The sequence below is a fragment of the Musca autumnalis genome, unplaced genomic scaffold, assembly GCF_047663935.1.
Source record: "Musca autumnalis isolate F117 unplaced genomic scaffold, ASM4766393v1 scaffold_1, whole genome shotgun sequence".
NCBI classification, from domain to species: domain Eukaryota; kingdom Metazoa; phylum Arthropoda; class Insecta; order Diptera; family Muscidae; genus Musca; species Musca autumnalis.
The window spans coordinates 213,546,453-213,573,384 of record NW_027411644.1 but is presented as its reverse complement, the minus strand read 5'-3'; the positions used below and the strand labels follow the sequence as shown (position 1 = coordinate 213,573,384).

The following is a 26,932-nucleotide window of genomic DNA, read 5'->3' as shown; positions in this document are numbered from 1 at the left end:
CAAAATCATCCAAAGCTTTGGATCAACAGGGAATCTCAGTGTTAATGCTTAAGCAACTTCATGAGCACAGAGTTAAGTGTTTGACAAGTGCCCTCAATTTTTCGTTGTCCACCCAGAAGTCTGTAAAGTTGACAGGGTGGTCCAGCTACTGAAGTCAAGCCATGCAATGATACCCGAATCAAACAGCCGATTTCCCTTTCATACGGGCAAAATGTGCCTCATCGAAATAATGGTTTTAGACCCCAAGTATGTTTGGACTAAATGTGTTTCAGACAATTTGGAGTTGGTTTAGCAATGTCCGTCCGTCTGTCTGTCTGGCTGGCTGGAGCGCACCATAACTCTCGAACGGATCAACCGATTCGGTCCAAAATTTGGCTTTCGTAATATTTTTTCCAAACTTAGTTCAAGTTCGAAAGATGGGTTATATCGGTCCACTCCTTTCGATACATCCCCCATAAAATTTCGGAAAATTTGTGCGCACGATAACTCTTAAAGGGAGTAACGGATTTAGCCCATGCTTTGCACATCGTGGAATTCCTACCAGACTTAGATGAGGTTCCAATAGGGACTCAATCTGTCCACTCCTTCGGGTACCTCCCACACAAAATTTCGGAAAAGTTCAGCTCACCAGACTTAGATGAGGTTCCAGTAGGGACTCAATCGGTCCACTCCTTCGGGTACCTCCCACACAAAATTTCGGAAAAGTTCAGTTTAGGGACTGCTCTCGAATCGCTTTGATTTTTGTTGTGCCAACTTGTATTCACTGCCCCCCATACGACGGTACAAGTTTCATCAGGGGCAAGTCCATACTTCTTGAGAAAATAGCCTGAAAGTTGAAAAAATGCCTATGGCCCCGTGTGTAGTGGTTGGAGCTCAAGATAACTCTTGAATGGAACAGCCGAATATGGACTATATTTATCCATTCCTTCGGGTAAGTCCCACACAAAATTTTGAATAAATTCACTTTAAGACCTGCTCTCGAATCACTTTGATTTTTGTTGAAGCAATTTGGATTCACTGCCTCAATTTGGACAGTAAACGTTTTTTCAGATGTAAGTCCATACTTCTTGAGAAAACAGCCCGTAAGTTGTAAAAACCCCTATGGCAGCGGCTGGAGAGCTCGAACCGAGTACTGCGTTCGTCCACACTTTGAACATTGTAATATTTCTTCGAATATTAGATGAAAATCGAAGGTGGTGCTTATAGGTCCACTCCTTCCGGTACCTCCCCCACAAAAGTTCTCTCTTAGAATATGTTTTGCTCTCAGAATATGTTAGCTGTAAAAATATTCCCTATTTGTGTTCAATGAACCTCCACACACAGGTCCTCAAGTCGCCGTATTCAGAGACCAAGTAGCCCAAATATGATGTGGACGATGCAGCCGCTCAAACACTCAGAAAATATGTACTTGCGTCCAACAAAACATTATACCATTTTACACAGAACCACAACGACGACCTTCGGAAAAAAGTTTCACAGCGATATTTGAACAGCTTTTAAACTGCAATTTACTGAATATTTTTAACTTTTGAGGTGGAAATATTCTAAGGAATTGTCCCATATATTCCATCTTCGAACTTGATTTATCTTTGAGAAAAGTATTACGATGAAAAAAGGCAAGAACAAATTTCGATAGGTTTGATGTCCACCGTCCATTTCAGATGGCCACCGTAGGATTTTTAGAGCTCTTGACAGGAAGTATAAACTTGTATAATTCTATCGTTGTAAGCAGGGTCATCAAACCTATAGAAAATTGGATTTCTGTAACAGTTTCAAAACGATCCTCGAACAGGTTTAACTCTGCATTTAAACGAACGAGTGGACCATAAATTTGTTTTATATTTGATATAGGACGAAATTGTTTTTAGAGTTCAGCAACCGCTTGAAAACCTTCTGGGAAATATCCTTAACATAACTATAATAATTTGTTCAGGAAATCTTTAATATTTATACAATATCGTCAAATTTTTCGTTTTGTTTCCAAATTTTCCCATAACAACTTTAAAAAAACACACACACACACAAAACAAGTGTTTTTTTTTCCTTTACCACCGTTCAGAGTTCCGGCAAAGTAAAGCAAGCGGAAAATGAGGATAAATGTTGTCTTAAATATGTCCCCCCGCCCCACTTCTCTTGCAAAGCGACAAGCGATTTCATTTATTTAACTGAAAAGACAGCAACAAAGAGGAGCAAGGAAAAACAACAACAAATGATGTCTTCTTTTTCCCATTTATCTTATGCGACATTCAGTGCGTGGCAGACGACACGGGAATATGAAAAACTCCCATGTCTCAACAATGTTCAAATATCTTTTTCTTCCTTCTTCTGGTGCTGCTTTCTTTCTGGGCACTTTAATATTACATGGAGCATAGAAAAATACACAAGATACAAGTGTGGGTGTATTAGAAAATAGGTAAATATACAATTTTTCTATGTATCAACTTTAAGGGTATATTGAGGGGGATGGGAAGAAATGTTGGCAGGCATTTAGGCAGTGATTATGAATTCTAAATGTGTAACAAAAAATATCGATTTCGGTTACACAAAAACGAAACAACAACAACAAACATTTTTTATAAGGTTTTTGGGAATTGGCATGGCCGGTTCTTGTGACTTAAAGCTAAAAATTTTATAACAAAAATAAACTTTAAAGAGAAACATAGCAACTCTTAATTTTCTTCACCTTTAAAATATTGGAATTAAAATTATGAATTTATTTAAAAAGCAGCTCTACAACAAATAATTCCCTCGCCATGAATCTATTTATATAACGAAAATATAAATTCCCAAAAATAATCTGTTTATAAAGAATTTTCTCTATAATTTGGGAATCCTTGGTCCTCAATAGTTACATTATAAATATATTCGGCTCTGCTTCTATGCGATTAAGAGGTTATATGATTTAAGTGATTAATATTGTAATTAAAATTACCCATTATTTTTGTAACCCTTCATTGATTTCATTTCTCAATCAAAGTCAACATAGGCAAGCATTCCCATCCAACACGTTCCAAAAGTAAAGAAACCTCAAGTAGAAAATATAAGCAGACGGTCAAGTTAATCCTTTATGCCAACAATAACAGCCCTTAAGAAGACAACGGCCATTACATGGAGAGAGAAATTGAGATAAAGATAACAGAAATGACAAAATAAAACACCAACAACACAAGCAATAATGGAGGAAGGAGCTACCAAAAAACAACCCCTCTAATAATTGTTAGTAGACAAACAAAAACCTTCAACCACACTTGTTAACCCCACACCAAGGATTTTTGGTTTCCCCCAAAAACCACCCACTCATTTTCTATAACATTTCTATCATTCTCTCTTACACTTTCACAATAACACACGGAGAGCAAACAAAAAGGAACATATCACTAAATGATATGACAATATAATGAGACAAACATTTACCCCATATGCTTTGGTCGTCAAAAAAGTAGAGCCAGCCGGGGGGAAAATGGAGACAATTGCAATGATTTGAGGATATGGTCATGGTCACATAAACTTGTAGAAAAAATCACTGCAATAATGAACAGTAATAGTATAGTAAGTACACAGAAAACTACAAGGATCACAAAAAGTCAAAAGGGAGCAGCTAGAAAAAAAACTTGAAAACATACCAATGTACATATGTATGTATGTAAGAGGTAGTGACTGAATGGATGTATTACCGAAATGAAGCTCAAAAGAAAATGTCCAAGAAAAACTCATTAATTTTAGTGTGATACTGCTGTGATAAGATAGATTCCTGCTATACACAGTTGGATTGGGGTTTTACACACACACACACCAGAGATGGTGGGAAGTGGGGAATAGAAATCTTTAAACTAGAAGAAATATCAATTGGAATGGGAGGAAGAAAACAAATAGAGAAATTACAGGATAATTTTAATCATGTTAAGACACAATGGCCGATAACGTTTATCCACTTTGAATGACTTATTTACGTTCCTAAACCATTTATCCACATTTGTGGATAATTTGTATCCAGGATTTTGAATAATTTTCTTAACATTTGTGGGTAATTTAATTTTATCAACATTTGTGCATAATTTTCTCCACACTTATGAATAATTTACATTCGCGTTATTTTGTGGTTTATTTTATCCACATTTTTGGTTAATTTTATCCACATTTGTGGCTAATTTTATCCATATTTGTGGATAATTTTATACACATTTCTGTTATCTTTGTAGATAATTTTATCCACATTTCTGGATAATATTATTTATTTAGGGGATAATTTTATCCTCTATTGTGAACAAATTTATCCAAGTTTGAAAATAATTTTATCCATATTTTTGGATTTGTGGATAATTTATGTGCTCCGTTTTTGATCATTTATGTCCACGTTTGCGGATAATTTTATCCACATTTGTGAATTATTTTATCCACATTTGTTTTTTTATTTTATTTTATACAGATTTGTGGCAAATTTTATCAAAAATTCTGTATAATTTTATCCACATTTGCTTATAATTTATAACAACATTTGTGGATAATATTATACACTTATGCAGATGATTTATCCACTTTTTTAGATAATTTTATCCATTTTTTTGAATTATTTTATACACATTGTCGATAATAATTTCGATTGATAGTTTCACCCAAATTTTATACACGTGGATAAGTTTATCCACATTTTTGGATAATTTATATCCACATTTGGGGATAATATTATACAATTTTGTGAATAATTGTATCCACTGTGGTGGACAATTTATGTTAATGTTCTTAACAACATATAACTTTATCCACATTTTCGGATAATTTTATCCAAATTTGTGTATAATTTTATTCAAAAGTTTTGTTAATTTTGGTCATGTTTATAGATAATTTTGTCAACATTTATGGACAATTTATATCCACATTTGTGGATCATTCTATCAATTAATGTACAATATTTTGTCCATGCGGATAATTTTATCCACTTTTGTAAATAATGTTATCCACTTGTGTGATTCATTTATCCATTTTTGTGGATAATTGTATCCACTTTTTTAGATTATTTTTCTCACATATATAGCTAAATCTATACACGTTTGTGGATAATTTTATGCAAATTTTTGGATAATTTTATCCATACTTGTGGAAATTTATATCAACATTTTCGAATAATATTATCCACTTTTGTAAATAATTTTATCCACTTGTGTGGATAATTTATACATTTTTGTGGATAATTATATCCACGTTTGTAGAATATTTTAGTCATATTTGTGGATAATTTTATCCAAATTTGTGGAGAAGTTTATAAGTGGAGAAGTGAATAACTTTATCCAAAATTTTAAATAAGTCTATCCACATTTGTGGATAATATATATAAAATATATATATAAAAATGTGGATTTTTGGATATTATTATTTCCACTTTTGTAAATAAATTTATCCATTTGTGCGGATAATTTATCCATTTTTGTGAATAATAGTATCCAGATTTGTAAATAATTTTATCTACATTAGCGTATAATTTTATTCAAGTGTTTGATAATGTTATCTGCATTTGTGGATAATTTTGTCCAACATTTTGGATAAATACGGATAATTTTACTGACATTTGTGAATAATTTATCCGTTTCCGAAATCCTAATTTTGCATAATTTTATTCACATTTGTGTATATTTTTATCTAAATTTGTAGATAATGTTCTCCACATTTGTGGATAATTGTAACGATGTTTATATATACATTTGTCAACATTTACGGATAATTTTACCCAATTTTTTGAAAATTTGATCCACATTTGTGGTTAATTTGATTCACATTTATCGGATAATTTTATCCAAATTTTTGGATAATTTTATTCACATTTGTAGAAAATGTATAATGATTTTATCTACATTTTTGGATAATTTTATCTACATTTTTGGATATTTTATCCACATTTATGGATAATTTTATATAATTTTTTGGATTATTTTATCCATATTTGAGAATAACTTTATCCACATTGTGGATTATTTCATACACAATTGTGGATAATTTCATCTACATTTTTGGATAATTTCATCCGCTATTGTGGATAATTTTATCCACATTTGTGGATAATGTTATCTACATTTGTGGATAATTTTGTTCACTTTGTAGATAGTTTTGTCAACACTGGTGTATAATTTTATCCATTTTTGTAGATAATTTAATCCACATTTATGGATAACTTTATTCATATTTGAGGATAATTTTATGGACAATTTTATCCATATTTTAGGATAATTTTTTCCACATTTCTGATTGATTTTATCTACATTTTTGGATAATTTTATCCACTTTTTTCAATAATTTTATCCAAGTTTTTTATCAACTTTTGTGGATATTTTTATCCACTTTTGTGGATACTTTTATCTACAATGGTGGATAATTTCTAAATTTTTTGTATAATTTTATCCACTTTTGGGGATAAGTAAATCCACTTTGGTAGATAATTTTATCCACATTTGTTGATAATTTTATGTATGTTTTTGGATAATTTTATCCATGTTTGTAGATCATTTTATCTGTTTGCGTAAAACATTAGGAACTGGTGAACCCATAAAAGGCTTTCGGATCAAAGAAGAACTTTATAATTGTTCTTTAAATGGTCTTCTGCGTATAGAAGACCTATATAAGGAAGGTGTTCTGTGTCTAGTGGACCTATGTCTAGAAGACATGTTCAAGATTTTCGTTGCTTGGAAGACCTATAGAATGTCTTCTTCCTGTATAGAAGACTTTCTTCTGTGTATGGAAGACCTTTAGAAGGTCTTCTGCGTATAGAAGACCTATAGAGGGTATTTTTCATATAGAAGATCTTACGAAGGTTTTATGTGCATAGAAGACCTTTGGAAGATCTTCTTTGTATAGAAGACCTAAAGGAGGTGATCTTTGTATAGAAGGCCTTCTTTGTATGAAAGACTTACAGAAGGTGTTCTTCCTAGAGGAGGCCTATAGAAGGTCTACTGTGCATAGAATAACTCAAGAAGTTGTTTTGTGTATAGAACTCCTTTAAAAGATCTTCTGATGGTTTTCTTTAGAGGGTCTTCTGTATGTAGAAGACCGTTTGAAAGTCTTTTTTTTTGTATAGAAGAACTTTAGAAAGTCTTCTTTGTACAGAAGACATTTAAATTGTCTTCTGTATATTGTAGACCTTTAAGGTATTCTGAGTACAAAAGAACCCTATAAGGTATTTTGTGAATAAAAGACTTTAATGTGAGACCTTTGTAAGGTCGTCTGTGTATAGAAGACATTTAAATATTCTTCTTTGCATAAAAGACCTATAGAAAGTCTTCTGTGTATTGAGGACTTATAGAAGGCTTTCTGGGTTCAGAGGCTTTTAGAAGGTGTTGAACGTATAGTAGACATACTGAAAGTCTCCTGTGTATAAAAGACCTTTAGAAGGTCATCGAGGTATAGAAAACTTCAGAAGTTATCCGGTGTATGAAAGTCCTCTAAAAGAAATCATAGTGTCTAGAAGACTTTAAGACGGGTTTCTTTATGTAGAAAACTTATAGAAGGTTTTCTAAATATTCTAATTAAAGAAAGTCGTAATTTCTTCTTTAGAAGCTTTATCTAAGTGTCTTATTTTCCATCAATTCCATGTCCACTCCATTTTAAGCATTTGCTTTGCCGATGTTTCCACTACATTTACTGCTACTATTCTGATAACTAACTGCCAATAATCGAAAAACAGGCAAAAATATTGTTAAGATTATCTGTTTGGCAATTGCCATGAAACGACATTTGCTGGAAAATTATTTTCAACTAAACTCTGCACTCTTCTAATGAGACCGTTCGAGAATAACCAAAAGACAACCAAACGAGAAAGAAACATTGCTCCTACTTACAAAACCATATCATTTTGGTTGTCCACATAATGTCATTATAATTTATTTTATCCGTATTTGGTAGTCCTTTTATTTTATCCTTAGTGTCCCTCAGTCCTTAGTTCACCAGAAGGGTATAGCAAGGAAAATCGTCAAGATTGATATATGGCTTGCCTGTCATTTGTGAACAAAAACTCATTTGTCCTCAAGTTTACGCTTAGTTTTCATTGGCAACGAATGTCTGAACTCTAGATTGAGTTTCTGTAGAGGCTAATTCGCATTGAATACTCCTTAACTGTTTTGATCTAAGGGTGGATGTCCTGTGCTCTTGTGTGTACTTGACTTCTCTATGGTCTGTTGTTTATCATGAATTTTTGTGGTTAAATCTCAATGGAAAATTTATGGCTTCATTGAAGTGTAAAGAAATTAGGCAATTATTGGATAAATTTGGTTGTTGTATTGGGAAAGAACTTGTGATTTGTTGTCACATTAAAGATGCTGACAAATGTTTATCTATTGTAACATATGTTTAGAATTGTTAAAAATTTTACGCTGTAGATTGAGGGAAACAGAAAATTCAGAATTTCTGTGAGGAAAAATGAAGAAGTTTCATTCTGAAGCACCTTCTAACATCTCCCTTTCATTACAAATTTCACAAATATTTAAAAACTTTTTTATTCCACAAAAAATATTTTTGAAAAAAAAAATCATCCTAAAACATCACTAGCCATGACTTGCACAAATACCACACGGTCATTTTGACAAATCATAATTCAAATTTGCAAAAAAAAAAGAATTTTCTTTTAATTCCATTACTCATTTGCCTTAGTCTACTCATAATCCCCTGAGAGATTAGATTTAAGCCATTTAAGAAATTAAAATATTGAAAAGAAATGCCATAAGCACGCCTAATATGATTTGTGTTGAAATCCATTCTGTTATTTTTTTTTTTTATTTTATTGTTATTCTTCATATACAATAAATTAATCCTTTAATAATACATTTCAAATATAATTTTTGTTAGATGGGAAAAAATATGTGCTGCTGCTGATAGAAAAGGGGAGATTCCACAAATGAAATGAAAATTCAAAATGCTCCAACAATATAACTGCACATCAAAATACAGACAAGAAATATGTGTGTCATAATAAAAATGATAATCTTCGCATTGAAGAATTATGAAGCAAAAAATGAGAATGCAATACAGACTAAATGTCTGCAACATATGCAAAACATTTCAATAAATTGTAGCAGAATAATTTGAAAATTTAAACTATGCAAAAATTTGAAAAAAGAAATTATTCTTACATGTGGATACCACTATTGTGGATAATTTTATTCACCACTATGGATAAAATTATCTACAAATGTAGATAACATTATGCACAAATGTGGATAACATTATCCACAAATGTAGATAAAATTATGCACAATGGTGGATAAAATTATCCACCACTATGGATAAAATTATCCACAAATGTGGATAAAATTATCCACAAATGTGGATAAAATTATTCACAACGGTGGATAAAATTGTCCAAAAAATTTAGATAAAATTATTCACAATGTGGATAAAATAATCCTCAAATATGGATAAAATAATCCAAAAATGTAGATAAAATTATCTACAAATGTGTATAAAATTATTTACAAAAATTTCGTAAATTATCCACAATAGTAGATAAAATTATCCACCACTATGTAAAAAAATTTCCACAAATATGGATAAAATTATCCACAAATGTAGATAAAATTATCTACAAATGTGGATAAAATTATTTACAAATGTTGATAAATTACGCACAATAGTGGATAAAATTATCCACCAGTATGGACAAAACTATCTACAAAGTGGATAAAACAAAGGTATATAAAATTATCCAAAAAATTTAGATAAAATTATCCACAATGGCACAAAATAATCCTCAAATATGGATAAAATAATCCACAAATGTAGATAAAATAATCCACAAATGTAGATAAAATAATCCACAAATGTAGATAAAATTATCTACGAATGTGTATAAAATTATTTACAAAAGTTTATAAATTTTCCACAATAGTGGATAAAATTATCCACCAGTATGGACAAAACTATCTACAAAGTGGATAAATAATCCACAAATAAGGATAAAATTATCCACAAATAAAATTATACACAAATGTGGACAACATTATCCACAAATGCGAAAAAAAATTATCCACAAAGCTAGATAAAATTATCCAAAAAATTTAGATAAAATTATAGACAATGTGGGTAAAATAATGCTCAAATATGGATAAAATAATACACAAATGTAGATAAAATTATCCACAAATGTGGATAAATTATGTACAAAACTGGATAAATTATCCACAATAGTGGATAAAAATATCTACCAGTGTGGATAAAATAATCCAAAAAAGTAGACAAAAATAACTACAAATGTGGATAAAATTATTTACAAAAGTTGATAAATTGTTCACAACAGTGGATAAAATTATCCACCAGTATGGACAAAACTATCTACAAAGTGAATAAAAATTATCCACAAATATGTATAAAATTATCCACAAATATGGATAAAATTATCCACAAATATCGATAAAATTATCCACAAATATGGATAAAATTATCCACAAATGCGGAAAAAAATATCCACAAAGGTAGATAAAATTATCCAAAAAAATTAAATAAAATTATAGACAATGTGGATAAAATAATCCTCAAAGATGGATAAAATAATCCACAAATGTAAATAAAGTTATTCACAAATGTGGATAAAATTATTAACAAAAGTGGATAAATTATCCATAAAAGTGGATAAAATTATCTACCAGTGTGGATAAAATTATCCAAAAAAGGTAATAAATTATCCATACTAGTTGATAAAAATATTTACAAACGTTGATACTATTATCCACAAATGTGGATAGAAGGTCCTCTATAAATATAGGGTTTTCCATTGGTCTTCTGTAGACCACTACTATTTTTTCTGTAACCCCCTTATCCATGCCCAGAGTTATGCTTCCGACAAATGGTTAGGCTAATGACCACATATTGCATCGGTGAGTCCGCCACCATACTCCAAAACAACAAAAATTAAACTAAAACTACACGCACCGATACAGCTGTTGACAACATAATTCACCAAGAAATTGCTGCCATTCCAAAAAAACTAAAAACATAAAAAACCCCGTTCCCACTTTTTTACGCAAAGCCCAACATTTCCATGTCCACAGAAAATCACAAAAAAGAAAAGAGACAATTTCATGGAGATATTATTAAAGGGTATTTTTGGTATTATTTTATGACAATTTGTTGTGTGTGCGCCTTCATTCTGCTCTAGACATATTCGTTTGATGGTATTAAAAGCGTATTTAAACATGAGACAAAACAAATCATAAAAAAAACAGCAACAGACATGAGATGAGTTGTAGGTGCGTGTGTTCGTTCTTTCGTTTGTCTGTATGTTAGCCAAAAGGCAACTCATCAAAAAGGATTAAATAGTAATTTTTTTCCAAAAGTCTAAAAATATTTTTTTTGTGTGTTGTTGGGAGAGAAAAAAACTATGAACTTGAAAAAGAGGAAATGAAATGAAAAAAATCAATAAATTTAAGGTTTATAAAAATAAGAGGAAAAAGTTTTATTTTGTCAAAAAAAAACATTAAAATAACACACGTTTCAAAGCTATTAAAATTCATAAATGTATAATTTTAATAATAAATATTATTGTTGTTGTTTTTTGTTGCAGTTTAACCAATAAATTCTGTATTTTACCTCTCTCTCCGTGGAACATTTGCAATCCTCTCGACAAGGTAAGATACATACATATTTACCATTTTTAAATAACCAATAATTGAAATCCAAAATGCACACATGTTGAACACGTTGCAAAACCATTATTTCAACACCAAATACACAAACAACAAAGAGCAATAGTAGTATTGGACTAGCGGCAATGGATACCAGGTTTAAACGAAAAAAACACTACCGGTAACAACAAACTAACAACATAAGCAATGACATTAAAATATCACCAACATTGTTGGATAACAAGCATCGGAGGATACAAGCTCCCTTGCATTGTATAGAATGGAACTGGAGTAGAGGAAAAGGGGAAAGAGTTCATGATGATAATATCATGTGGAGTCAACCAAAATATTGGGGGTATTGAAAAATCGCGGATGAATACTTGTTACGAAGCACAAGCGGTGAATGCGCCTGAAAATTTTTAAGAATAATTTTTGAAGCAATTTCAGAGTAAACATTTTGTATTTGTAAATATTTTGAATATTTTCTGAAAACACTTCCGTGTTCAAAATGTTTACCCCTAATAAATGTCACCTCCAAATTTGTGTGTGTATTACAACTTGCTACTACTGCACATCTAGCCTTTGGCGAAACACATTTATCCAGCATCAGCACTCCCGTATTACAATGCGACAACGACAAATGTAAATATTGCATGAATTCACAAATACAGGTCCTTTGCAAAAGGATTTGTTGCTAGTAGTCGCCACACATGCAAATCATCCGCAAGAACGATGATGTTCATGCATCCCCTCTAGCAGCAGATATACAGGTACTTTGCGAGCCAGTTTACAAAACGTTTTTCGGGTATTTGCTTACTTATATTTTATTTGTTGAAGTTTTGCGTTTGTTTGTTTGCTGTTTCCATTGATATTAATGCAATTTGTTGCATTGTCTCGTCTGGGTTTCAGTATCAGACGGGTCTGTCGTCTGTTGCATGTTTGTGTAATTTCATATACATGTGTGGAGAATGGGGTTTTGGCTAATTGAAATACCTTTAAACTTTGTCCTTTTTTTGGACAGGATTTGTTAGAGGTTTTTTTTGGGGACTTCTAGTTTAGAGGTTATGAAGAGATCATTTTTAAGGTTTAAAGACAAACTAGGTAAATTTTCTAAATTTACGGGTTGTTTTTAATTTAAAAAAAAATATTGAAAGGAAAATTTTATAATGTCTGCCTTTACCAAATATTAGTCACATGATGATCTATTTCGAAAAAATTTTCTAAATTTCTAAATATGTATGTATAGTTGTTGGCCAACAAGTGTGTTATTGGTCTAGTCTCAATTGCCTCTTTTAGGCCCGTAAAACAAAACATTAAACACCATAACAAATAACAATAAACATTTAAGACCGCAAAAAGTCCACATATCGTACAGACAAAACAACCATAATTTTGCGAGTCAAGTACCCTTCCTTACAAAAATAACAAAACAAACAAAAACAAGTAGAACAACAACATCGACACAGTGATATTTAAATGTCAACCATAAAATTGGAAAATATGTCATCAACAGCTGTCACAATTTCCCATGAATAGGAAAACACTGACTGGCCTGGCCCACACATCCAAATAGAGTCAGTCACGCAATGACAACACAACAGCAAAAAATAAAAAAGAAACAACAAACAAATCATTTACGGTAGCATCATCGATTTCCATCTCATCATCATTTCTTTTGCCAAAACTAACAAAAAATTAGCCATGGTATGTGAAACAAACACTCACACAAAAGTGGATGACAAAGGCAAATCGGAATTTCATATTCAAAACATATGCGTTACAAAAGCAGCCAGCCAGCCACTTTTACCGAGAATCACTCCACTTGCTTTACACAGCCTGGGATATTTTACAGCAATTATATGTGCCACACTTGTTATAAATAAATATCATTTTTTGGTACTCCAAAATTATCGGAAGAAAGAAGTAAAGAGTGATGCTGTTTCCAGTTAGTGGTTGGGTATGGAACAGTGGGGGATATTTTGAAAATTTATAATTTTTTTTTTTGAGAATTTACGACATTAGTCTTGTATGCCATCGTGGTGCAATGGTATGTAAACAAACCGTGCAAGCTAAATCCTCGGTTCGATTCCCAGTCAGGCAACATTAAATGTTGAACGGTACCAAAATACCCCTCAGTGTAATGTTGGCGAAATTTCCTGAAAATTTCAGCCATGTGCAACTTCTCTACAAATCGCTTCTTAAGACACGCCGTTCGGACTCATCGATAAACATTAGGTCCTAGATCATTGAGCTAATATAAATCAGGCTACTTTCGTTCATATGAGAGAAGTCATTCTTGTTCATCCTGAGAGGTTTGTGGAAACTATTATTACAAAGGTTGGACCAATGTCAGTCACTTTCGATTACCATGGACAGCATTCATGAAAACAGAACCACAAACAACCTTTAAACTGCACTTAGGTCAAAATGTTTAACTTTTGAGAGGGAGGTACTCAAATATGTTGTTGTTGGAAGAAATTTAACGAGTTTCGGGCAAGTTGCTCATCAATTGTTGTTTTTCTAGCGGTGTTTTATTTTGTGTTTGTATTTTCGTTTTCTGTTTAATCTGGCTCTGGGTCTATCTCCAGTTCTAGAAATGTGGCTGCTTCGATCGAAGATCTTCGAACACAGATCTTCTGGACTTAGCTACTCATTTGGCAGGACAATTGAAAAGGAGCAGTGTGTCGTGCGGGACTGTACCGCAGGCTGTAAAGATGTTGTGCACGGTGTCATCGATTCTTGCCCTATAGGAATTCCGATGACCGCACCATCCCGCGCTTAGTGGCGCCAAAAATAAACTGGTTTTTCGTGGCAGTTAACGCTCCTCAGTTATGATAGATGGGGATGTTCTCTGAAGACCGCATTCACACGATAGTTGCTTATGGCATCTGCATCTGTATGAATGCAATTTAAACCTGCTTGATAGGCTTGTTAATCTAGGGGTTCTCTCTTCTAACGTTGGACTTCTTTTTCTACATCATGAAGATCCCTCCTGACATGCTTGGGTGGGGGGTTCTATCCACCATATGGTGATTGGGATGGCTCTCACGGTGGCACCCGAGCAAGTACTGCAACGAAAGCATGTAACTGTGTTGCTGTACCGGAAGAATATGTATCTGCTCATGTAGAAGGTCCACTGAAGACATGAGGAGGCACCTTTACGCAGTTCTCAGGGCTGCATTCTGGCAGGTTTGCATGTTTTTCCATCGCGTTGCACTTATATTTGCGGACTATACTGGAGCCACATAGCTTACCACAGACCGACCTATCGCATTCTATGTCGTCAATAAGGTTTCTTTGTCTGCACTCCAAGTAATGCCGGCTAGAGACTTTAGGAACTTGTTCTTACATCTAAGCTTGTCGCAGATAACTGTGACATGGGAGGACCGCTAGAGTTTTGTGGTAGTTTCCATGTGATGAACAGAGTGGCTGTAGATTAAGTGGTGGATATTTGCATATTTCTCGCGTGGAAAAAGGTGGTAAGGTCGGTGAAATAGGAGGTCAGCCTTCCACAAATGACATCAGGGAGGGTACCACCTGACTGCAAAATTTTTCAAAACTATCCGAGGCATGTCCTTCTTCTGTGATAATGTTAGAATTTTGTGTGAAAGGTAGCTGAATGAGTGGTGCGATATACTGTACCAAATGGGTTGACTCGTCCAAAAATTGTCATGCGCACCATGTTTGCGAAACTTCGAACTTGATTTAAGTTTAGAGATATTATTACGACGAAATAATGGACAAAATCGACGTCCGGCCAGCCAGACGGACAGGGCTAAATCGACTCCAAACTGTCTAAGGCGGATTTCGTCCAAACATATGTGGATGATGAGGGTATACAAATAGGAATGGTTGGTTGGATAAAGGTTCCAGAGGATCTTCTGGTCGAAATTATTGATACATAAGAAATATCAATCTGAATCTGATGTCTCTGTGAGCGTCAGAAAGCCGTGCCTTTGATGCGAGACAGCAGACTGCAGACAGTGGCGGAACGAAGGCCGAAGCATCCATCCAAAAAATGTTCAACAAAAGTTACAATCCGAAAGGCATCGGGACGAAAGGAGGAAGTAAAAACGATTTCCGTAAAAAAGATCACTGGAAAAACGAAGTTATAAGTCAAAAAGAAGTGCGAAAATGTTATCAGAAAGAGAAACCTGGAACACGTGGATTTGGTGTGATCTGAACCGGTCACCGGGAGATCTAATATTTCAACAAGTATAGATAGCATGTTAAGGTACTAATTTCGGGAGCATACGACGGTTATAGAATCGTATTCCGTATATAGGGTGAATGACTCAAAAAATGGACTGGAAATGTTTTAGTAGACTACAAACCTGCTTTCAACATCGCTACACATACAAAGATATTAAAAGACTTATCTGAAATGATCGAAATAGAAAAAGAGTGCAATTCAAATTGAGATGTACAGGATTGAAGCTCAAACATTTTGCTGAGTAACAGTTTATTTTTATTATTATCGAGCGTGCTGTCTTAAGGGCCTATAGCCGCTCGAATGCTTCCAAATTCTCCCAAAGAACCAGGACAAACAAATCTACACCTACCGCTTATTTATCGACTTAAATGCCAGAAGACTTTTAAATATGTTCCATGTGAAATCTGGATGTGATATTCCAAACCTAGTAAAAGCTATAAACTATAAAACCCCATAAAAAATGAAAAATAACCTCTCCCAGCGTTCCAATGTCAAACGAAGTTTCAGTAGTGCGATTCTCTAACACTTTTTTGCAGTTACCGACAAAAATCGGTAAAATTAAAACGCAAAATTATGAATGAAAATTTCAAATGAAAGTTGACAACACTCTTGCTATTGGTAGAAATTTAAGACCGCTTTTTATTCGTCGCTAACTTACCGAAAAACATCGGTAATTACCGAAATTATAAGCATTTTAATTTTACCGACAATTGTCGGTAACTCAAAAAATGAGTTAGAGAATCGCACTACAGACAAGCTGATATGAAATTGATATGAATATACACATAGGGTATTGTACATATGCAAAATATATATTGCTGGACGAACCATATATTTTGTGTCAGCACTATCCCTTTTCTGGTAAATGACGTAAAAAAATCGTTTGAAAAATGAAGAAAGTTGTCCAAATTTTTACATATCGCAGCAGACATCGAGCAAATATTAATTTCTTTAGAAAAGTAGCAGAGCTATGATTCCGATTATTTACCCACATCCTAATTTCTTCTAAACCCCTCTCAAAACAAATTTCCTTCCACTGTGTTCATAATTTCCGAAAAAATTATCTCTCTAATAAAGCTGCTGAGATGTTATGATAAATTTTCACGCATCATATTGCTATAATGTCAAAGGCACAACAACAAAAACAATGACAAGGAACATCCAACCAAACAAAAAACTCCCTTGGAATTCCAAGCTAATCATTGTGTAATCATTTGTAATACATACAACAAAACAAAAATTGGGTATATTTTTGTTGTGCTGTGGGTTCGTGTGCGAAGTGGAAGAAAATGTTACGGCTAATTGAGCACCCCTCTCGCATGAACAATGAATGAATGGATGAGAGAGCGCAAGCAAATTGAAACAACATTATGATGAACATCATCACCAGGAAACTCAACAATGGAATATTGTATGGCTGATTCTCAAATGGCCGTGGTGGCAAGGGCAGCAGCAGCTACAATGCCGCAATGATGATGATGATGAAGTTGCTGCTGATGGTGGTGGTGGTGGCGATGATGCCTTTATGTCTGTCTAAGCGGCTTTTGTAATTTCGCTGTTTGACACTTCAATTATGAGAGTGTGAAAGTGCAACGAGGAAGTTTTCCCTTTTGGTTTGTGTTCCGTGTTCTTTTTTTTTGGAAATTTGATATGCTCTTGAGTTCAACAACAACAACAACAGCAACAATTTCCACCAAATAAACGTCAAGTGCATGTGGCACTTGGCCTAGCAAAGTGTTTTGGTTGCTGAAGCCTTTGGCATTCTTGCTTTTGTAACAAATTGTTTTGGGAATTGAAGTGACGTTTTGGGTGTAATTTCCAACTCACAAAGGGGTCCTGCCAGCCAGCCATCCAGCCAGCACTTACTTATTCATGCACTTGTGCTCTCGCGAGCGCAGCCAAAACAAATATAGTAATTCCATGATTTGACAGGCAACGGAAGGAAATACTTCAACAAACATACTCCTGCCACTCCTTCACTTGTCCTCTTCCCTCAACCACTTGTAATCATTCTAATCATTTATCTTCATAAGAATGAGAATTCAATTCAAATCATTTTGAAAGATTATTGTCATAATTATGTTAACAATTTTATGGGATTTTGATCACTTGGCTGTCAATCTTGTGAAGCAATGAATTGTCATTGATGGGTTTTCGGAATTATTTCCTTATGGTTGGTTGGTTAGATGTAGCAGCATGTGCCAAGTCACTTCAGTTGTCTTGATATATTTGAATAGTTTTCGATAATAATAATTAAAAAAAGAAACTAAATTTAACGCTAAACACCCACATTCTGTCCAAGCAAATTCCCCATCATTTATGCATACAAGACTTCTCTGGACCATCTAATACGCCGTTATTGGTGTTGACTAATTATCGCCCATTTGGAATGCATGCGTCTCCCCCAAAAAGCCCCCACAAGTTTGTATACAGAGATACCGCTGCTACGATGTGTGTGCATATTTGTCAGCGATTTGTAGCCTGTTGCTTGCTGCTGCTATCTTGTCATTTCAACACATTCGTTTTTTCCGCGTGACAAAAACATTCAAATAACGAGGGTAGAAAGAAAATGGGATTTTTAGAAGACATATGGAGTAAAAAGGAAAATTTCTTTCTACAGGTCATCTATAGACTAGTGGCATTCTACTGACAAAAGACGTTCTAACTGAATAGACAGAGGACCTGCTACAAGTTTTCTATGGACAGAAGACCTTCTACAGGTCCTCCATGGACAGAAGATAGAAAATAATCCTCAGGTCTTCTATAGGCAGAATTCTTCTTACAAGTTTCCTACGGACTGTAGAACTTCTACAGGCATTCTTTAGATAGAAGCCCTTCTAATGGTATAAGGACTGAAGAATTTTTGGTCTTCTAAAGACAGAAGCTCTTATACCCATCTTTTCAGAGAGACATCCCTCTACTGGACTTCTGTAGACAAAAGAAGAACAGCAGGTCTTTTATTTCGAATGTAAATCCAATCCAGATCATTTGCGACAAACTGTGAATTTTGACAGCTACTTAGAAGCAATCTTTGAGAGCAGATCATTTGCGGCAAACAGTGATTAAGTGTTTAAACAAAAGTGAAAATAAATATTTTTTTGTAAATATGAAAAATATGGATGAAGAAAAATAGGCATGAGAGAAATTAACCTAATATGCGAAAATATAACTAAATTATGTAACCATAGTTTGGCAACCTTGACATATTTGCATTTAAAGTTAATTTGAAAATAAATCAATTCTTCTACAAGTCAAGAAGAATACTTCTTACAGGTCACCTGCGGATTGAAGAACATTTACAGGCATTCTTTAGACAGAAGACCTACTAAAGGTATTCTATAACAGGACCTTCTACAAGTCTTCTATAGACAGATGAATTTTTACAGGTTATCTATACGCAAAAGATCTTCTATAGACAGAAGACCTTCTACAGGTTTGCGATAGGCTGATTACAGACAGAAGAACTTCTAATGGTCTTCTATAGACAAAAGTCCTTCTAAAGGTCTTCTATAGATCGAAGACCTAATATGTACAGGCCTTCTATAGACCCAATACCTAATATGTACAGATCTTTTATAGACAGAAGACATTCTACAGGTCATCCAAAAATAGAAGACCCTCTACAGGTCTTCTATAGAAAGAAGACCCTCTACTGGTTTTCTATAGGCAGAAGACCTTCCACAGGTTATCTATAGACAGAAGACCTTCTACAAGTCTTCTAAAGTCATAATGTCTTCTACAGACAGATAACCCATACCGGTGTTCTATAGACAGCATACCTACCACAGACTGCAGATCTTCTACAGACTGACGATTTATTACAGATCTTTTATAGAGACCTTTCATACATCTTCTGTTGACAGAAAACCTTTCGCAGGTCTCCTATAGACAGAACTTCTTCCATAGCTCTTTTACTTAAGGTCTTCTATAAAGAGAATAGCTTCTACGGGTCTTCTATAGACTGAAGACATGTCTTCTATAGACAGAAGAACTTCTTAATGTCTTTTATAGCAAAAAGTTCTTCTAAGGGTCTTCTATAGCCAGAAGACCTTCTACGGGTCTTCTATAGACCGAAGACCTAATATGTCAGGTCTTCTATAGACCGAACACCAAATATGTACAGATCTTCTATATACAGAAGAAGTCTTCTATAGTCAGAAGAACTTGTACATGTCCTCCATAGACAGCTGACCTTCTACAGGTCTTCTGTAGACAGCAGATCTTCTAAAAGCAGACCTTCTACTTTATAACAAAAGACCTGTTAAAGTCCTTATATAGTTAGAAGACCATCTATAGGTTTTCTATATACACATCATCTTCTACAGGTCTTCTAAAGACAGAAATTCTTCTATATGTCAACTAAACAAAATACCTCCCACAGGTCTTGTATAGACAGAAGACCTTAAATAGATCTTCTATAGACAGAATAACTTCTGTGGGTATTCGGTCTGTATCAGAAAACCTGTAGAAAATCTTCTGTATATAGAAAACCTTCTACAGGTCTTCTACATAGAGATGAGCCTCTACAGTTCTGCTGTAGACCTTCTACTGGCCTGTTATGGACGGAAGACCTTCTACAGGTATTTTATAGGCCGAAGACCATAGACAGGTCTTCTATAGACAGAAAACATTCTTCAGGTGTGCTATAGACAAGAGACAATCAACACACGCAAAAGTGAGATATTTTAGGAGCAATCATATTCTAAGAACAAAATAGTGTATTGTAAAAATCGGAAAATATATATTGTTGATACAACAATATATTTTGTGTCATTATGGTGTCTGGCACAAAATATATGGTTGAAACAACAATACATATTTTCAGATTTTTAAAATCCACTATTTTGTTCTTAGAATATGCTCCTACAAAAGCTCTTCTCTGCAGGCGCCTTCTACAGGTCTTTTATAGGCAGAAGATATTCTAGACAGTAAACCTTCTAAAGGTCCATTTAACGCAAAATATCTTCTCATTGGTGTTCAGCTAAATGATTATTTTGATGATTTGATTCAGTGAAAACAATTCACACGGTGCTTTGCCGACGGCTAAGCAACTCTTTAGACTTATTAGGCATGGAGATCAAACAAATTATTATCTTTCTTTAAAATTTCAAACTACTAACTCCCTCTCTCCAGATTTGGGTCCATAAATTTTACCATTCACCTAAATCCCCTTCCCTTCCTTAACTACCAGCCGTTGTACATTTACTACCATATTAACCTACACGATCGTCATCATACACGCTACTCATCGACAACTTGATGTTTCTGATAATTACGTGTGTGTGTGTTTGCGTGTTTCTGTCGGGGGCAATTGGTTGTTCATTCTGCCCCAAATGGCTGACATATTCTTCTGTTCATTGTGTGGTGAATTATAACCTCATTAATTTGCTGTTAATTTGTTAAATGTCACAAAATAGCAACGAAATTGTTTGTCAAAATTAGAAAAAAAGAAGAAAAATCAAAAACGATTGCCAGACAAAAAATTCGAAATGTTCTAAGCAAACTATTTAATATCAAACAAGTTGTTATAATTTGGATTGTACAACTTTTTTCCTAGAACAATAAAAATGATTTGAAATAATACAAAAAAATAGACAGCAATAAAAGGTGATATTGGTCAATTGGTATTATAAAAAAAGAATAAAAATATTATTTTGACTTGTAATTTTCTTGAAGCACAAACATTCACAAATTGTATATCTAAGGTCATACCTTACGCTACCTATGCTATACAAATACTATACAATATACTTATATACTCTTATTACATCGCTTCTATCATTAGTACTTACTTCGGAGCTTTTCCAAAGGTTCATGTTTCGGTGTATGCGGCGGCACCACACTATGATGTGGATGTTGCGTATATCCACTAACCAAATCCTGGCCGCCATGATGTAAATGACTCAAACTGCCAATTGGCATTAGACTTGAGATGGCAGGTGAAATGCTAACCGATGAACTGGAATCATGCATACTATGATGATTATGCAAATGATCACTGCCCCCACCAATGGAGGCATTACTATTTACAGTTGAACTTCCTGTAGTACTGCCACTGCTCATTGCTGTACTTGTTGTGGTTGCACTTTCAGCTGAACCCGCCGACCCAGCCCCAGCAGCGGTGCCAGCACTAACCAAATCTTGTAGACATAGCCCAGTCGATTCGGCTGACATTGCTTCGAGGCCATTTAGGGCACCACCTCCGATACCAACACCACCACCACCACCAATTCCTAGTTGGGCCGATGAAACACCATGACCGCCGCCAGCGGCATTACCGCCACTGGCGCGATCCATACCTAAATATGTGGGAAAAATGGTGGAGAAGCCTTGAGCCACAGCTTGGTGTGGCTGATGATGGCCGTGCAGGGTGCTTTGTTGGTGATGCGGATGTAGCGGTGGCAGATGATGATCTCTGCCCGAGAACTTCGTCGTGACGACGTCCTTAAAGTGTTGCAAAAATGTAGTCGTCGTGGTGAGGCCGGTATCGTACACTGGGGTAAAGTTTACAATTTTCAAGCCGTTTCAAAACCCACCAACAAAATATAAGTTCAAAATGCTAAAAACAAGAAAAAGAGAGAAGAGAAAAAATAAAGATAAACAAGAATGATTAGCATTAATTTTTAAAAGTCATACATGTATTTTTTGAAGAAAAAGATAAAGAAGTGTTTGTTTTTGTTTAACGTGAAGATTGTGAGATTTCACAAACATTAGCCGCTTAACCTCCAACACTCTGAAGACAGCCTAACTTAACACTTGTCGTGGTTTGCAGCCACCACAATGGAAATTTTATTTTTTTATTCTGTTACTGTGTTTATTGTTGCCTCGCACAACAATAAATATTTGTGATGCTGTGAATGTGTGTTCGCTTTAAAGTTCTTCCCGAAGATACCACAATGCAAGTGATAATCTTGAAAATCATTTTCACCTTACTTTCATATGCCAGGCGACCGACCGACCTTCTCTTCTTAGCTTCATGCCGTAATTCTTGGTGTTCTTCTCGAAATAATGAAGAAGATAACTAAATTGTTTTCTCAGTTGTACATTGTTTTTTTAATAACATATTTAGCAATGCTACAAATTTAATGAAGAGGCAATAAAAGTTTTATTTTAAGGAAAAGGCACAGTGGTGCTGAGATCAAGATACTCTTTGGAAAAAAAAGTTCATTGGGAATTGGGAATCGGGAATCGTGGTCTAAAACCACCTTCTTAGAGTCTTCTATAGACGGCAAAACTTCAACAGGGGTTTCATAGAGAATAGCCCTTCAGAAGGTCTTTTATAGACCAAAGACCTCCAACAGATCTGCTATAGACAGAAGACTTTCTACAGATTATCTTTAGACAAAATCATTTATACAGGGGTTCTATATACAGAAGGTCTTCTATATACAGTATACCTTCTTCAGACCTTCAGATCTATTACAAGTCTTCTATAGACAGAAACTCTCTTACAGGTCTTTAATAGACGGGAGACAGGCAGATAACAGTCTACAGGTATTTTAAAGCCTGAACAACTTCTATAGTTCTTCGGAAACCCTATTATAAGCCTTGAATAGACAGAAGACTTTCAGTTCTTCTATAGACAGCAGATCTTCTGCAGGGCTTCGGTAAACAAAAGATCTTCTATAGGTCTTCTATAGACAGAAGACTTTCTATATGTGTTATATAAGGATAAAATCTTCAATAGAGAATAGCCCTTTAATAGGTCCTCCATAGACAGAAGACCCCCAAGAAATCTTCATTAGACAGAAGGCTTTCTACAGATTTTCAGTAGACAAAATGACTATTGCCCTAAGACCTTCTAAGCATAGAAAATCTATTAATGGTCTTCTATAGGCAAAATACCTTCTACAGGTAATCTATAGATACAAGACCTTATACAGACTAAAAACCGTATACATGTCTTCTATAGACAGAAGGACAAATGCAGGTCTTCTATTAAAAGTAGACTTTCTATAGGCCTTCTAAAGACATAATACCTTTTTGCCTTCCTTAGACAAAAGACCTTCTACAGGTCTTCTGAAAATAAAAAATCTCCCACTGATCTTCTTTAGACAAAAGACCTTCTACAGGTTCTCTGTATGCTGAAAAACGTCTATAGGTCTTCTATAGACAAAAAGCATTCTACATGTCTTCTATAGACCGAACACCGTCTACAAGTCTTCTGTAGACTAAATGCCTACTACAGGTCTTCCATAGGCAGAAGACTCAATACAGGTATTTTATAGGCAGAAGACTTTCCAAAGGTATTCTATGGACAGACGACCTTCTCCAGGAATTATATAGACTGAAGACTCAATACAGGTATTCTATAGACCGAACACATTCTACAGGTCTTATATAGGCCGAAGAACTTCAACATGTCATCTATAATCAGAAGACCTACTACAGGTCTTCAATAGACATAAGACCTTCTGCAGGTCTTCTACAGATAGAATAACTTCCACAAAAAAATTCAACGTGCCTTCTATAGACCGAAGATCTTCCACAGTTACTCTAGACAGAAGACCTACTACAGGTCTTCTATAAACCGAAGAACTTATACAGATCTTTAGAGTTTGGCAATCTAGTTTCCGAAGCGGATCGATCTTTCTAGTTCCTTTTTCCAAAAGGAACTAGTTCCTTAATATAGTTCCATAGTTCAAAATAGTTCCGAGACCGATATAGTTCAACGAATCTTTCTCTTTCATCGTTCTTTTCGAAATATAGACGTAGGCTTTAAATTGAAGGAACTATATGAACTAAAGGAACTATATACACGCAAGAGCTGGATATAGTTCCAATAGTTCCTTGTCCGGAATAGTTTCTTGGACTAGTGCATCCCGGAACTACACAACTCTACAGATCTTCTGTAGACAAAAGACCTACTACAGGTCTTCTATAGTTATAAGACCTTTAACAGGTCTTCTGAGGATAGAAAATCTCCTACTAGTCTTATTTCGATAAAAGACCTTCAACAGATGTTCGGTATGCTGAAAACCTTATTTAGCCCTTCTATAGACAAAAAGCATTCAACATGTCTTCTATAAACCGAAGAACTACAGATCGTCTATAGATCAAAGACCCACTACAGGTCTTCTAAAGAACCAAGACCCTGTCTATAGACAGAAGACTTTCTACAAGTTTTGTATAGACAGAAAACCCACTGCAGGTCGTTCATAGACTACAGGTATTATATAGGCAGAAGACCTGGTATAGGTCTTCTATAGACAAAAAAGTTTCTAAAGGGGTTCTATAGACAAAAAAAAATTTACAGGTCTTATGTAGACACAGATAGAATAAATTCTACATATCTTCTATAGACAGATCTTCATGTCTTCCATCACCTGAAGAACTTCCACAGTTCTTCTGTAGACGGAAGACTATCTACAGGTCTTCCATATGTTGAAAACCTATCAATAGGCCTTCTGTAGAGAGAAGACTTTCTGCTGGTCCTCTATAGACAAACGACCTCTACGGAGTTTTTTCAATTGACAAAAGACATACGGACACTCTATTCACAGAAGACCTTTTACAGGTCTTCTATAGATAAAAGACATTCTATATTTCTTCCATCGACTGATGAACTTCTACAGTTCTTCTACAGGCGGAAGACCTTCTACGTGTCTTTTATACACAGATTACTTGCTATAGGCCTTATGTAGACCCAAGACTTTCTACGGGTCCCATATAGACAAACACATCTATGGAGGTTCTTCAATACACAGAACACGTTGTACAGGTCTTCTATAAACAGGTTTTATATAGATAGACGACCTAATACAGGTATTCTAAAGACGGATGACACCCTACAAGTAGTCTACAGTTGTTGTGTCGACGGATGATCTTCTATATATCTTTTATAAATAGAACACCTTCTACAGGCCAATATCAGACAGACGAGGTTCAGAAGGTCATCTATAGACAAACGACCTTCTACACGTGTCCTGTAGAAAAAGGCTTTCAAGAGGACTCAAAGCATTCTAAAATCATTTTTTGAAAGCGAACTTCGTACGGACTCTCTTCTACAGAAAAAAGACCTCCTACAGATATCCTGTAGAAGATGGGCTTCTACTAAAAGCCTTCTTAAAGTCACTTTTTGAAAGCGAACATTGTACGGACTTTCTTCTACAGACAGAAAACCTTCAGAAGACAGAAGACCTCTTACAGATGTCCTGTAGATAAATTCCTTTTAGAGGACTGAAAGCCTTATGAAAGTAATTTTTAGAAAGAGAACTTTTTACGGACTTTCTCTAAACTGAAACTTCACAGGTCTTCTATAGACAGAAGACTTTCTTCTGGCCTTCTAAAAACTTAAGATCGTGTACAGGTCTTATATACGCCTGTCTTCTATAAACAGAATACCTTTTATAGGTCTTTTTAGGACAGAAGACCTGCAATAAATATTCTTAAGACAGAAGAACTTCTCTTTCGTGATTAAAATTCTTTTAAAAATATAGTCAGACTCAGATACCTCAGGCTAAGCCGTGACGCGACATTTTGCCGACGGTTAAGCAATCCAGCAGACCCATGGCTTATATAATTTCGATATGAAGTTTATAGAAAATTCTTCACAATTAACACCCTTCTCACAACTGATGATTACTCCACAGTAAGTTAAACTCACTTAGCCTTGGTCGCATGCCATAATTTTATGGTCAGGCGTTATCTCTGCATTTTGTATTCTTCGGTCGTAGTATTTATGAATGTATGTTTAATTTCATATTGTTACATACAAACAAATAATAAAAGACAAATAAACATGCAACATACAATTGTATGTTTGCTTAGTTGTTGTTGTTGCTGTTCACATTTATGAATGTAGGGACATTCATAAAGAAAACCAAAAACAAGTAAAAAACATACATACATGTATACATATTTACATTAATGTGAATAACTTTCTTGTTCCTCAGGTCTTTTATTGCTTTAAGAACTATTATTGTTTCAAGAACACTTGGGCTATTAATAGTAATTAGACAATTACAATGGCATAAACATAGGTACATACATGATAGGTGAGTATCATCCGTGAGTTGTAACGATGTTGGTGTAAAGGTCTTGAACGATTATCGCCTAGTTATCACGGGAATCTTATGAGGCCGATTTTTATAGATGTTTTAGAATCGATCAAGAGGAAGAT

General features: G+C 34.5%; 1 protein-coding gene across 1 annotated transcript in view; it reads right to left on the bottom strand.

Moving 5' to 3' along the window:
* The window catches only part of Ptx1 (pituitary homeobox homolog Ptx1), a 95,899-nt gene that overhangs the window by 53,105 nt on the left and 15,862 nt on the right, over nt 1-26,932 (bottom strand). The window contains exon 2 of the mRNA XM_073960070.1: nt 21,603-22,369. Coding sequence (XP_073816171.1) covers nt 21,603-22,107 — 505 coding nt within the window. The 5' untranslated portion in view covers nt 22,108-22,369. The remainder of the gene's footprint in view (nt 1-21,602; nt 22,370-26,932) is intronic.